General features: G+C 33.4%; 1 protein-coding gene across 3 annotated transcripts in view; it reads left to right on the top strand.

Annotated features, from left to right (window-relative positions):
• USH2A (usherin) overlaps window positions 1-14,225 on the top strand; it is a 777,259-nt gene that overhangs the window by 577,360 nt on the left and 185,674 nt on the right. For all 3 annotated transcript variants that reach the window (XM_037731607.1, XM_017509227.2, XM_037731606.1), the window contains exon 49: window positions 13,070-13,268. In XM_037731607.1, coding sequence (XP_037587535.1) covers window positions 13,070-13,268 — 199 coding nt within the window. The remainder of the gene's footprint in view (window positions 1-13,069; window positions 13,269-14,225) is intronic.

The raw sequence follows: 14,225 nt of genomic DNA, 5'->3' as shown, positions 1-14,225 counted from the left end.
TTCTCCTGCCTCAGCCTCCTGAGTAGCTGGGATTACAGGCACGCGCCACCAGGCCCAGCTGATTTTTTGTATTTTTAGTAGAGACGGGGTTTCACCATGTTGACCAGGATGGCCTATTGATTTTATGTTGTGATATTCACCCATCATTTTCATAACCTTCAGCTTCAAAAGTTAATTATTATCTAACTCATCATCTTTTCCAACACTCACTTCTGCAAAAGCACCACCATCCTATATATTATCAAGGACATGTATCTTGGAAGTATTTTTAATCCCCTGAATTTATTCAACATCAATTTTAGTACATTTTCTTTTGAAGCATCTTCTCATTTATGTTACTCTTCTCCATTTCCACCACTACCACCCTGGTTCATGTTTTCATCATTTAAGTTTGTATAATCATTTTATGGGGCTGTCTTAATCAAATTGGATAAAAGAGAAAAAAGTACCCTTTACATTTCATCTGTTACTTACTGCCTTATGGCTATCCTTCCCTCAATTCTTGAATACCCCTCAGGAAAATCTTATGGCTTTCCAATTATTTTTAGTTATGAGTCTCACTTTGATAATTAAGACTCATGATCAAGCATTAAAAAATTCATTCCTTTACCATCAAAATATTAATCTCACATCTAGTTCAAAGCTTCTATCATTTCTAAAGCTCAGGCCTAATTGCAGCTTGCTCTTTTTCTCCTCCTTACTCTCTTTTCCATTCCATTTTATCCAAATATGTCTCCTCTCAATGTTATTATTCCACTGCCACTACTTGTTGATAATCACAGCTCTCTATTGGTAAGTGATGCTTTTTTGGGCAATTGTATGTTTTTCTTGAGAGGTCCCCATGAGAATCTTTAAATAGACAAATTTCCTCATGCAAGTGTTGCCCTCTACAGCTGAACTCTTGCGGTGCCAAAAGAGCAGAACATTCCAAAGATCTGCCTGCTGGAGTCTCCTCATGCCAGAAGGCTACTGTCCTGGTCAATGTACCTTCAAGGTAGCTCAAGCCTAGCCATCTTGCAAGGCATCTGCTTGGCCCTTGAGAGACTCATCCATCTGTCCCATGCTAAAGATTAATATTGTGGTATTCTAGAACTGCTCTGGCCAATCTCTGGCCAACAGAATTCTCTTACTGAAAAGTAAGCTTTATTTTCTATGCTCATATAGACTGTCAAACTTAGGAGTTCTATGTCAAGCTATCCCAAGATCTTCTCACCATATTTTCCTCCAGGGATAAAAAGTGGTAAATGTGTGTCCCTTTTTATTATAAGAACCTGGTTTCACATTTTGATTCTTTTACCTGCTACAATTTATAATAAACGTCTCAGTAGGATAATTATTCAATGATTTGACTTGAAAGCAAAGAATTAAATTTTGTTATATTACATTTATTTAGTCTTTCTGAAAAGTGTTCTGATCATTTTTTATAACCGTGATCTGGAATAATATTGAAGAACTTGAGTGTTACATAAATAATTGACAAAAATGACCAAATTGAATAGAAAAAAAAAAGTTCTATGTAAACATAATCAGAGAATCTAGAGCTATTGAATCTGTAACAATTTAGGTTAATATCTTAGAATGTATGAAGGTTTCTCTGTCCAAACAAAAATATTTTGAAAAAATTGGGGATAAAATATTAGAATGAAATGTTAAAGAATAGGAATGTGAACTCTGACTCTTCATAAAACGTTGGTCTGACTTGTATCATTTTGATATTCACCTGTATAAAGGTAGGAGGTAGTAAATTATTTTCCCTACACTTTTTTGTAGCTTCAGTGGTATTTTGTGATTCTAAAAGGGAAAATTGAAGTGATAAGATCTAGGCAGGGTGGAATGCACCTGTAATCCTAACTACTTAGGAGGCTGAGTCAGGAGGACTGTTGAGCCCAGGAGTTTGAGTCCAGCCTGAGCAACACAGCAATATCCCGTCTCTAAAAATAAACAAAGAAGAAAGTACTGACAACTGTGGGGGTGGCCACAATAGTATGTAGTAGTAACAGAAGTAGAAAAGTAATTATGCTGACCATATGACATAATTAAAAAGAAATAACTCCAACTAGAACATCTGAACACTTGATAAATTCATGTAGCAAATATGAGTAAAGAACTTCTAGTTCCAAAATGATGACGTAAGAGCAAGATGGCTTCACTCCTCTCCACAGAATTTAGAAACAAATATATAGAATTGAGATGATCACAGTAATATCCCAGAACTTATATATAAGGATAAGACACAGCCACAATTCCCACAGCCACAAAGAAGTGAAAAATTTCTGAGCAGACTGTAAGAAAATTGGACATCCGATATCCACAATGCCCATCCACAATGCCCATCCTTCAAGTATATTCAGCACCAAGATTGTGGAAAAATATTTCATTGACCCTTGATTTCTATATTGAAAAAGTATGATTGAAGTGGACAATCAGTTTCCCCACCATCTTGGGTTACCTGACAGAAGACCTTTACCTGCCTCAACCCACAGGAACCATCAGGAGTACCTGAAGGGATATATCTCTGTGAGGACATAGACAACATGGAGTAATGGGACTACCATCACCAGCTCTGAGCATTCTGCTCTGTAACTCAGTAAAAGGAGATGCCAAATCAGAGTGGCTGTTCAGTGGCACCACAGTGTAGTAGGTTTGCTCCATAGATTTCCTGGGCATGAATCCTCAGTCAGCCTCCTTACACTACTAGAATATCGTCTTTGGAACTTCCCCTATTTGGGAAAGGTGGCATTCTGATAGTTTACTAAAGCCAAGGCAAACCTGGACCTGAGGCACCATCTAGTGCCAAAAAGGAGGCAATGACCCAGTGATATTTTTTTTTAAAAATGAACAGATAAATTACAAAGAATCTCTATGCAAACATATCTAAGAAAAAACAAAGCAAGCCAGACATAGAAGATGGCATTAAATAACTAATCCTTCAGTGCAAAGACATATATATACATCCATAAGAAATGGAGAAAAATAATATGAGAGGATACTCCAAAAGAAAATGTACTAAAGTTGAAGTTTAATAAATTCAGAAAATTAAAAATAATTCAGAGATATATATCCTTGATAATATGCAGGATGGCGGTAGTTTTGCAGACATATAGTGTGCTTCTCTAAACAGGGAAGCAGGATCTCCTCAAGCTGACAAAGCAAGGAAACAGTTACTGACCCTAACAAGATGGTGATACGTGAACTCTATGACCAAGAATTCAAAATACCAGCTTGAAGGAAACTCAGTGATCACCAAGATAGCACAGAAAATAAATTCAGACATTTCTCAAAAAAATTTATCAAAGAAATTAAAATGGTTCAAAACATTAAAAAGAAATTTTGGATCTGAGAAATACATTTGCTGAAGTGAAAAATTCATTAGAGGCTCTCAGTAGTAAAGTAGATGAGAGGAACGCATCAACAAACTTGAGACAGGCTATTTGAAAATACACAGAGGAGGGGATAAAAGAATGAAAAGGAATGAAGATCACTTACAAGATACATAGAAAACTACCTGAAAAGACCAAATGTAGGAATTACTGGTGTTCAAGAGGAAGTTGAGCAACAGCAAGGGGCAGAATGCTTATTGAAAGAAAGATTAACAGAAAACTTCCTAAAATGTAAGAAATAGGTAAATATTCAGGTATAGAATGGTCAGAGAAGACCAAACAGATTTGATTGAAATAAGGTTTTTCCAAGGTATACAATAATCAAATTCTCAAAAGTCAGTGACAGAGTATCCTAAAAGCAACAAGAGAAAAGAAGCAAATAACATATTTAAAAGCTCTAATTTGTTTGATAACAGATTTCTCAACAGAAACCATACAAACTAGGAGGAAGTGGGATGACATTTTCAAAATGCTGTATTAAAAATTTTCCATAAAAAAATACTATATATAGTAAAGCTATCCTTCAAATATGAAAGAGAAATGAAGTCCTTCCCAGATAAGTAAAAGCTGAGATAATTTATCACTACGAGATCCATCTTATAAGAAATATTAAAAGGAGTTTTTCAAACTGCAAGAAATAAAAAAGTAATGCACAGAAGGAAAACATTTGAAAGTAAACCCACTGATAAATTAAGTACACAGACAAACCTAGAATACTCTAATACTGTAATCGCAGCACATAATCCACTCATCACTTCAGTATGAAGCCCAAAATATAAATCTATCAAAAACAATAGTAGGTACAGCTACCTGTTAAGAGATAGATAATATAAAACTATATAAATTGATACAGCATAAAGTCAAAATGTGGGCTAATGCAGTTAAATTCTATAGTTTTTTTTATTTTTTCTTTGTTTCTATTCTATAATTTATGATCTAAGATAAGTTGTCATTTCTTTAAAATAACTTTTTATATCTATGAGATACTTTTGGTAAGCCTTATAAAAGATTCACTAAAATAAAAAGCAACCAATTAAAACATGTCTCCAGAAAACTACTTAACTACAAGGAAGATAGTGAGAAAGGAAGAGAGAAGTTACAAAACAACTAGAAAACTAAAAGCACTGAATATAAATAGACCCAATTCTCCAATTAATAGGCATAGAGTACCTGAATGAATGAAGAAATAAGACCCAACTGTATTGAAAAATCCACTCCACCTATAAAGAAACACAAAGACTCAAAGTGAAGAGGTGAAAAAAGGTATTCCATGCAAGTGGAAACAAAAACAAAAATAGAGCAGAAGTAGCTATACTTATAAAAATCAATAAAATCAAAAAGTGGGTGAATGATATGAACAGACATTTTCCAAAAAAACCATTTATTTAGCTAACAAACATATGAAAAAATCATCATCACTGGTCATTAGAGAAATGCAAATCAAAACCACATTGCGATACCATCTCACCAGTTAGAATGGCGATCATTAAAAAAATCAGGAGACAACAGATGCTGGAGAGGATGTGTAGAAATAGGAATGCTTTTACACTGTTGGTGGAAGTGTAAATTAATTCAACCTTTGTGGAACACAGTGTGGCAATTCCTCAAGGATCTAGAAATAGAAATACTATTTAACCCAGCAATCCCATTATTGGGTATGTACCCAAAGGATTACAAATCATTCTATTATAAAGACACATGCACATGGATGTTTATTTTGGCACTGTTCACAATAGCAAAGACTTGGAGCCAACACAAATGCCCATCAATGATAGATTGGATAAAGAAAATGTGGCACATATACACCATGGAATACTATGCAGCCATAAAAAAGTCCTATCCATGGATAAAGGACTTTATCCATGTCCTTTATCCTTGCAAAGGACATGGATAAAGCTGGAAACCATCATTCTCAGCAAACTGACACAAGAACAGAAAACCAAACACTGCATGTTCTCATTCCTAAGTGGGTGTTGAACAATGAGAACACATAAACACAGGAAGGAGAACATCATACACCAGGGCCTGTTGAGATGGGGACCTAGGGGAGGGATAGTATTAGGAGAAATACCTAATGTAGATGATGGTGTGTTGGATGCAGCAAACCACCATGGCACATGTATACCTATGTAACAAGCCTGCACGTTCTGCACATGTACCCCAAAACTTAAAGTATAATTTTAAATAATTGATAAAACTACAAGTCATAGAACAGGCAAAGAAGGTCACTATATAATGATAAAAGGATCAATTCAACAAGAGAATATAAAAGTTATAAATATCTATGCACCCAACATCAGAGCTTTCAGATACAAAAATTAATCTATCTAAAAGAAAGATAGACTGCAATACAAAAATAGGAAATTTAGCACCTCACTTTCAGTAATGTTGAATGCATGCAGACAAAAATCAACAAAGAAACATCAGAGTTAAACTACACACTAGGACAAATAGGTCTAAGTGACTCTTACAGAACATTTCACCCAACTGTTGCAGAATGCACATTTTCACATCAGCACATGGAATATTCTCCAAAATAGATCATGTCTTATGCCACAAAACAAATCTCAACAAGTTCAGAAAAGTAGAAAGTATATCAAGTGCCTTTTTTACTACAATGGAACAAAACTAAGAATCAATAATAAGAGAGGAACTTTGAAGAATACACAAACTCGGGGAAATTAAACAACATACTCCTGAATAACCAATGAGTCAATGAAGAAATAAAGAAAACTTTAGTATTTCCTAAAACAAATGAAAAAAGCAATACAACATGCCAAAATCTATGGAATAAAGCAAAAGCACTACAAAACAGGGAATTCATATCAATAAACACCTACATCAAAAAAGTAGAAAGGCTTCAAATAAACATCCTAATGAACCTCAAAGAATTAGAAAAGCAAGAGCAAACTAAACCCAAAATTAGTAGAAGGAAATAAAATTGAGTAAAATAAAATTGAGACTAAATAAAATACAGAAAATCAATGAAAGGAAAAGTTGGTTTTTTGAAAAGATGAAAAAAAAATGAACAAACCTTTAACTAGATTAAATAGTAAAAAAAGCGACCCCAAAAAATATCAGAAGCAGAAAAGGATATATAACAGCTGAGATTTCAGAAAGACAAGAAATCATTAGAGACTATTATAAACAACTACACACATACACACAACATATAATATACATATATATATGAATAAATTAGTTTCTAGACAAATACAATACACCAAGATTAAACCATGAGGAAATAGAGAAACTCAATGAACCGGTAATGAGTAATGAGATTAAAGCCATAATAAAAATTCTCCCATTGAAGAAAAGCCCAGAACATGATGACTTCACTGCTGAATTCTACCAAATATTTAAATAAGAAATAATGTTTATTTTATTCACACTCTTAAATGAGGAAGAGGGAGTACTTTCAAACCTGTTCTATCCGGCCAGTATTGTCCTGATATCAAGACTAAACAAGGAGACCACAACAAAAACAACAGCAACAAAATACAGTCTGATTTCATGATGAGCATAGATGCAAAAATCCTCAACATGATACTAGCAAATGGAATTCAACAGCACATTAAAAAATTATTTATCATAATCAACTGGGATTCATTCCAGTTATGTAAGGATGGTTCAAAATATGCAAATCAAAAAACATGATACATCACATGAACAGAACCAAGTGCAAAAACTATATAATTATTTCAATAGATGCTGGAAATGCATTTGATAAAATTCAATGTGGCATTATTATAAAAACCCTCAAGAAACTGAATACAGAGGAGCATACTTCAAAATAAGAAAAGCCATATATGACAAACAAATGGCTAATATTGTACTGAACTGGGAAAAATTGAAAGTCTTTCCTCTAAGAACTGGAACAAGACAAGGATTCCCACTTTCACTTTTATTCAACACTGTACTGGAAACCCTGGCGAGAGCAATTAGTCAAGAGAAGAAATAAAGGGTATCAAAATTGGAAAAGGATAAGTCAAATTAGCTTTGTTCACAGATGACATGCTCTTATAATTAGAAAGCCTAAAGACTCCACCAAAAAACCTGTTAGAACTGATGAACAAATTTAGTAAAGTTTCAGATTACAAAATCAACATACAAAAACCAATAGCAGTTATACACACCAACAGCAAACAACCTGAAAAGAAATCCAGAAAATGGTCCCATTACAGAAGCTACAAAGAATATAAAATACCTAGGAATCAATTTAACTAAAGAAGTAAAATATCTATACAAGTAAAACTATAAAATACTGATGAAAGAAATTGAGTAGGATACAAATAAATGGGAACATATTCTATGCTCTTGGATTGGAAGAATTAATATTGTTAAAATGAGAATTTTACCCAAAGTAATTTATAGATTCAATGTAATACCTATCAAAAGACCAATGACATTCTTAACAGAAATAGAAAAAAATTATAAAATTTAAATGGAATCAAAAGACCCAGAATAGGTGAAGCAATGTGAGTAAAAATGACAAAACTGGAGGTATTATACTACCTTACTTCAAAATATAGCACAAACCTAAAAAAAAAAAAAATCAGCATGGTATTGGCATAAAAACAGACACATAAACCAATGGAATAGAATAGAGAGTCCACATATAATTCCATGTATTTACAGACAACCCGTTTTCAACAAAGGCACCAAGAATTTGCCATAAGGGAAGGATAGTCTTTTTAATAAATGGTGCTGAGAAAACTATATATTCATATGCAGAAGAATGAAACTAGACTCCTATCACTCACCACATTCAAGAATCAAAATGAATTAAAGATTTAAGTCTGAGACCTGAAACTGTAAAACTAATAGAAGAAAACATTGGGCAGATGCTCCCAGACATGGCCTAGACAAAGGCATTTGTGTAAGATCTCAAAAACACTGGCAAGAGAAGTAAAATCAGAAAAATGGGATTACATCAAGCTAAAAAGCTTCTGCACAACAAAGGAAACAATCAACAAAGTGATAGACACATCATAGAATGGGAGAAAATACTTGCAAACTATCTATCTGACAATTCATAACTGGAATATATAAATAGCTTAAAAAGCTCAATATCAAAAAAACAAAACTTCTGATTAAAAATAGGCAAAAAATCTGAATAGGCATTTCTATTGCCTAATGCCTATTCAGAAGACAAACAAATGGCCAACAGGTCTATAATGTTTAACATCATTAATCATCAGAGAATAGCAATTCAAAACCATAATGAAACCTTATCTCACCCAGATAAAACAGCTTTAATAAAATAAACAAGCAGTAAATAATAGATGCACTGGTGAAGATGTGGAGAAAGGGGAACTCTATTTACACCGTTGGTGGGAATGTAAATTTGTACAGCCACTGTAGAATATTGTATGGAGGATCCTCATGAAACTAAAACTACTGTATAATGCAGCAATTCACTAGTGGATATATACCCAATAGAAAGGAAAACAGTATATTCAAATGACACTGGTACTCCCATGTTTATTGTAGTGCTATTCACAATAGCCAAAATATGGAATCAACCTAACTAAGTGCCCATCAGTAGATGAATGGATAAAGAAAATGTGGTACGTATACACATGGACTCTTATTCAGTCGTTTTAAAAAAAAGACTAAACTCCTATTATTTACAGCAATATGGATGGAACTGGAGGTCATTATGTTAAGCGAAATAAGTCAGGCATAGAAAAACAAACATTACATGTTCTCTTTCATATGTGGGAGATTAAAAAGTAAACCTCATGAAGATGGTAGATTGGTGATTACCAGAGGCCTGAAAGGGTCATAGGGAGATGGGGACGAAGAATAGATTGATTAATGGATGTAAATTTACAGTTTCAATGAAGAGATAAGACGTAGTATTTGATAGATCGATAAGGTGATTTGTAGTTTACAATATCTTTTAAATGTTTCACAGTAGCTAGAAGGGAATAATTTAAATGTTGTTTGCATGAAGAAAAAAGCAAATATTTAAGGTGATGGATATACCAAATACATTGGTTTGCCCTTTACAAATTATATGAATGTATTAAATTCTTATGTGTAGCCTAAAATATGTGCATCTATTATGTATTGATTAAAAAATATTTTTTAACTCCAAGCTTCCCCGAGATTGTAATCCACCTGTAATTTAACTGACTTCTAGTAAAGACTGTTACTTTCAGAGGAACATAATTCAGCCTACAGACTTTGCAATGCATCATCCACAATGTTGTGTGTATGTGTTGTGTGTGTATGTGTTTGTGTGTGAATGGGAAGGAACAAGAAAATACGAGAGTATGTAACCCAAAGATTTGAGAGAGAAAAAAATGTGTGCAGACATAGTGGCTTATATCAGAAGTTGCATTTAGGTATCTTAAAGTTCAGTCCCTAGTGCTTTAAATCTAAAAAAACTCTAACGATCATTTCATGAACAAGTCTACCAAAAAAATTCATTCAAAGATTTGCAATCTCTTTATGTTTATGCATGAGTGCCCAAAAATGCCTTCATCTCTTTTTCTTCAATATTTAACATCCGTTCCTGGGATTGAAGAATGTTCCTTCTAATTTACTCTTAAACATCAAAGCAATGAAACTATTAATCCAGCTAATAATGATGCATATTTCTCAAAACTGCTTTTCATTTTCAGATCAGCAACCAAAGGAGTTTTCATTGTCTCTCTAGTTGGCTCTAATGAGAGTTGTACAGATGTTAAACCCACTACTCTTATTAATCATTTTTCTTCATCTACTGATTAAATCCTCAAAAGCAAACTGTTCATGTTCTCACTGAAAATACAGGTGGTCTCCTCTAGCAGTTATGTTGCACAAGAAATAGAAGTTATAATGGCATGGATGGTGCTCTGCATGGTATTTTCTAGACTTTACTACTTCATGAGCTTTTGTAGATAAGTCAAACTCTTGAATATCACTTAAATGTAATCTTTTCTGTAGTTGATTATGCAGTGAATACAAAAGAGATATCTGCAGTATGTGGAATTAATTTTGGAAGTTGGATAAAGACTTTAGAATAATAACTGTGACTATACAAGTCACCTGTGAAACTGTTCTCTCTTAGGTGACATTAATTTTCTATCTACAGAGTCTTATTACTGAATGTGTTATGTTTGTACCTCCACAAAACTGAAATAATAATTTTCTTTTTTTTTTTTTAGCAGTCTATTAAAGTGTCGAGGTTTATCTTGACTGCTGCTTTTTAATGTAAATGTTTGGGCTTAACTGAATTCCTAATATGTGATGTCACTTGGAATTCTGATAGGGTCCAGTAATTTGGCCTACAAAGATATATTTTTCCTTACAATGAAATGTATATTTGAAATGTTATTTTACACAATAGCAAAAAAGCATCCATGATAAGTTGTGAGGTTTTTATTGTTTAACTTTTGAAATAGAAAGACAAGGCTCTTATGTGCTTGCTTCATTCCAAAGTGTATATGGGAATGCTAATGCATTATATGTAAAGTGCACCCTACAGATATTTGTGATTAGTTAATTATTATGGCTGGAAATACTAGAATCATAAAAAAATGAACTAATTTTGAATGTCAGAGTATCACCCACTTTTTTGAAAACAATGAGAAAAATTATTATGATTTTTACATTTACTATATGTTTCACAAAGAGGAGGTTTTCTTTGCTGTGCTACATTGCAAGAATATGTCATGTTCAAATCTCTGGGGCTTTATTAAAAACTTTACCTTCTTCTTAGAGAGATTATTAAGCAAATACTAAAGATGGCATAGAAGTGTGGCCTAGGCAGTATTTTTCTGGCAAGTAAACCTAAGTGCAGAATTTAAGTTCTATAACATTAACCTGAGGGTAAATCATTTTATTCAGGGTTGTCTCCTCTGTGAACAGCTGTATGTTACGACCTCATTTGCTACAGCAAATGAAATATTAATAGATCTTTGAAAATGCAGTAAAATTTTGATCAGATGTTATAGCTTCATTGTATACCAAACCCTGCCTCTCAGAAAAACTTTCTGCTTGGGTTTAAAATGAAATTATCACTCGATTTTTTAAAATCAAACATTTTCTTTAAGAACATGATAATGTAAACATACTTCTTATGGGAATCTCTGTCTACTATATTTTTGACCAAAAAAACCCATGTTTGACCATGCTATTTAAAGAATTATTGAAAAAAGAAACTGAATCTATTTAGGTGAGTCAGAAAATTAAGATATAGCAAATCAAAGTTCTTTTTGTTTTTGTTTTTTTGAGATGGAGTCTTGCTCTGTTGCCCAGGCTGGAGTGCAGTGGCACTATCACGGCTCACTGCAACCTCCGCCTCCTGGATTCAAACAATTCTCCTGCCTCAACCTCCTGAGTACCTGAGATTTCAGGCATGTGCCACACGCCCAGCTAATTTTTTTGTGTTTTTAGTAGAAACAGGGCTTCACCGTGTTGGCCATGCTGGTCTCAAATGTCTGACCTTATTGATCTGCCCGCCTCAGCCTCCCAAAGTGCAGGAATTACAGGCATGAGCCATGTGCCCAGCCACAAAATAGATTTTAAATAAGTTATTAACTATAAAATTCTCAACTTGGGCATTTATCTTGGCTGCAAGTACCAAAACACCAGACAAAAAAAACCTAAGTAAATAGTTCTAGATACATAGTTGACTCTTGAACAATACAGAGGTTAGGACTGCTGATCTCCACACAGTTGAAAATCTGCATATAACTTTCCCAAAATTTAACTACTAATAGTCTAGTGTTGACCAGAAGCCTTACTGATAACATAAAACATTGATTAAAACATAGTTTGTATGTAGATTTATACTATATTATTACAATAAGTAAGATAAAGAAAAGAAAATGTCATTAACAAAATCATAAGGAAGAGAAAATATATTTACTGTTCAGTAAGCGGAAGTGGATCATCATAAAAGCCTTCATCCTCATTATCTTTATTCTGAGTAGACTAAGTAGGAGAAGAAAGAGGAAGAGTTGGCCTTGCTGTCTCATAGGTGGCAGGATGGAAGAAAATCTACCTGTAAGTGGATCCTCATAGTTCAATTTCATCTTGTTCAGGGGTCTGCTGTGGATAGTTGTTGGAACTAGTTCAGCAATGCCAAATATAATGGTGGAATCTTTTGATTCTTATGGCCTTTCTCAAATGGCTAAAAGATGATTGCTGAAGTTGTAGACATCATGTTTAGCAGAAAGAAAGAGAAAAGGAGGTGGCAGCTGTTTCAAGAAAACTTTCCTAAGAACATCCATATCTATCACAGTGTTCTTGTATCACTACTCCTAGCTAAGGTAAGGCAAGGGAGAAGCGATTGGAAGTAGGCATCAAGTTGCCACATATTCTAATTGTCACTTCATTTACCAAGTCATGTATGTCTTATCTCCGCTTACCAAACAAAATGCTCTGATTTTCCTAATTAGCCGTAGTGATATTTACTTCTTGTCTTTGAAACTTAAAGTGATAAACCACTGCACTCACACCACATGTTATTCTTCCAAAAGCTAACATAGTTTTGATTTATTTGAAAATATATGATTTCATATATGAATATATATAATTATATGTATATTCTTATCTATTGCTGCCACATTTTAGGAGGTTATTGATGAAAGAGATCTGTGGATCAATCTGGAAAATTAATTGAAAAGTAAGACTGATAGCAGCAATGTTAAATGGTGTCTTTTCAGAAGTATTGATTATTCTATCTGTTGCAGATCTCTTCAAATTGATTGGGAATCTCCAGGGAAGCCAAATGGCATCATTCTTGGATATGATCTCCTATGGAAAACATGGTATCCATGCCCTAAAACTCAGAAATTAATGCAGGACCACAGTGATGAGCTCTGCAAGGCAGTGAGGTGTCAAAAACCTGAATATATCTGTGGACACATTTGCTATTCTCCTGAAGCTAAGGTAAATCTTTTCAAACTAATCAGTGAACTATGTTTTTCTCACTCAAGACTCCAACTAAAATTATTCGCTTCTCACATCATGGTATATCACGGTAATACTTCCTCTACTCTATGAAGAAGACTCCATGCAGAAGAAAGGATGTTTACAAAAATCTTATCACCCTCATGAGCACTTTAGCCTTCCCATTTTTTACTCCCTTCACAAGAAACATAAATTTATTAGAACAGGGTACATCCTTTTGTATTTGATCAAATAACTTGAAATTTTCTTTTCAGCAGATCTTTTCAGCTACAAATGAGTGTTTGTTTACATGACACTGATGAGTAACTATGAACAGCACATTTTAAGATTTGTCAGAAATATTTTAGAATTATAGTCATTTGCAGATTAATGTTCATTTTAGATGCCGTTTAGAAATCAGATCAATAATACAGCCAGACAGAGGAGTTTGTAAATGACATTTATTGACAACACAGAAAATCCTTAGTTTAAAGGTAGAATTTCATATAATGAACTAATGTTCCTATTTGTCAACAACAGCCTCTCACACATTCAATGACTAAAGCTACTACTAAATTTATAAGATTTACTGCAAAAGAACACAGTAATTAAGAAAGTGAGTTACTGAAGCAATATGGATCAAATTACAAATTATTATAGCTGACACAAGTTTAGCAATAGTTATCATCTAAGAAATGCATAAAGCCAGCAGTTACTATGTATTTTTGATACTTACACTCTAAAATTATCATTATGCCTAAGTTTGACGTCATTTTACTCCATTAAGTATGCACATATTTAAATATGCACATATGCACACCTGATAAACATATTTGTATAAAATTAAATTTAGGATTTTTGAAAAGAAAAATACTAAAATAAATTTGCCCATTAAACATATTCTTCATTTAAAAAAAAATCTTGGGAAAATATTGGCAAAATACAGAATTCACTTCT

Source organism: Cebus imitator, unplaced genomic scaffold, assembly GCF_001604975.1.
Source record: "Cebus imitator isolate Cc_AM_T3 unplaced genomic scaffold, Cebus_imitator-1.0 Scaffold411, whole genome shotgun sequence".
Taxonomy (NCBI): Eukaryota; Metazoa; Chordata; class Mammalia; order Primates; family Cebidae; genus Cebus; species Cebus imitator.
This window is presented reverse-complemented; position numbering and strand designations above follow the sequence as displayed.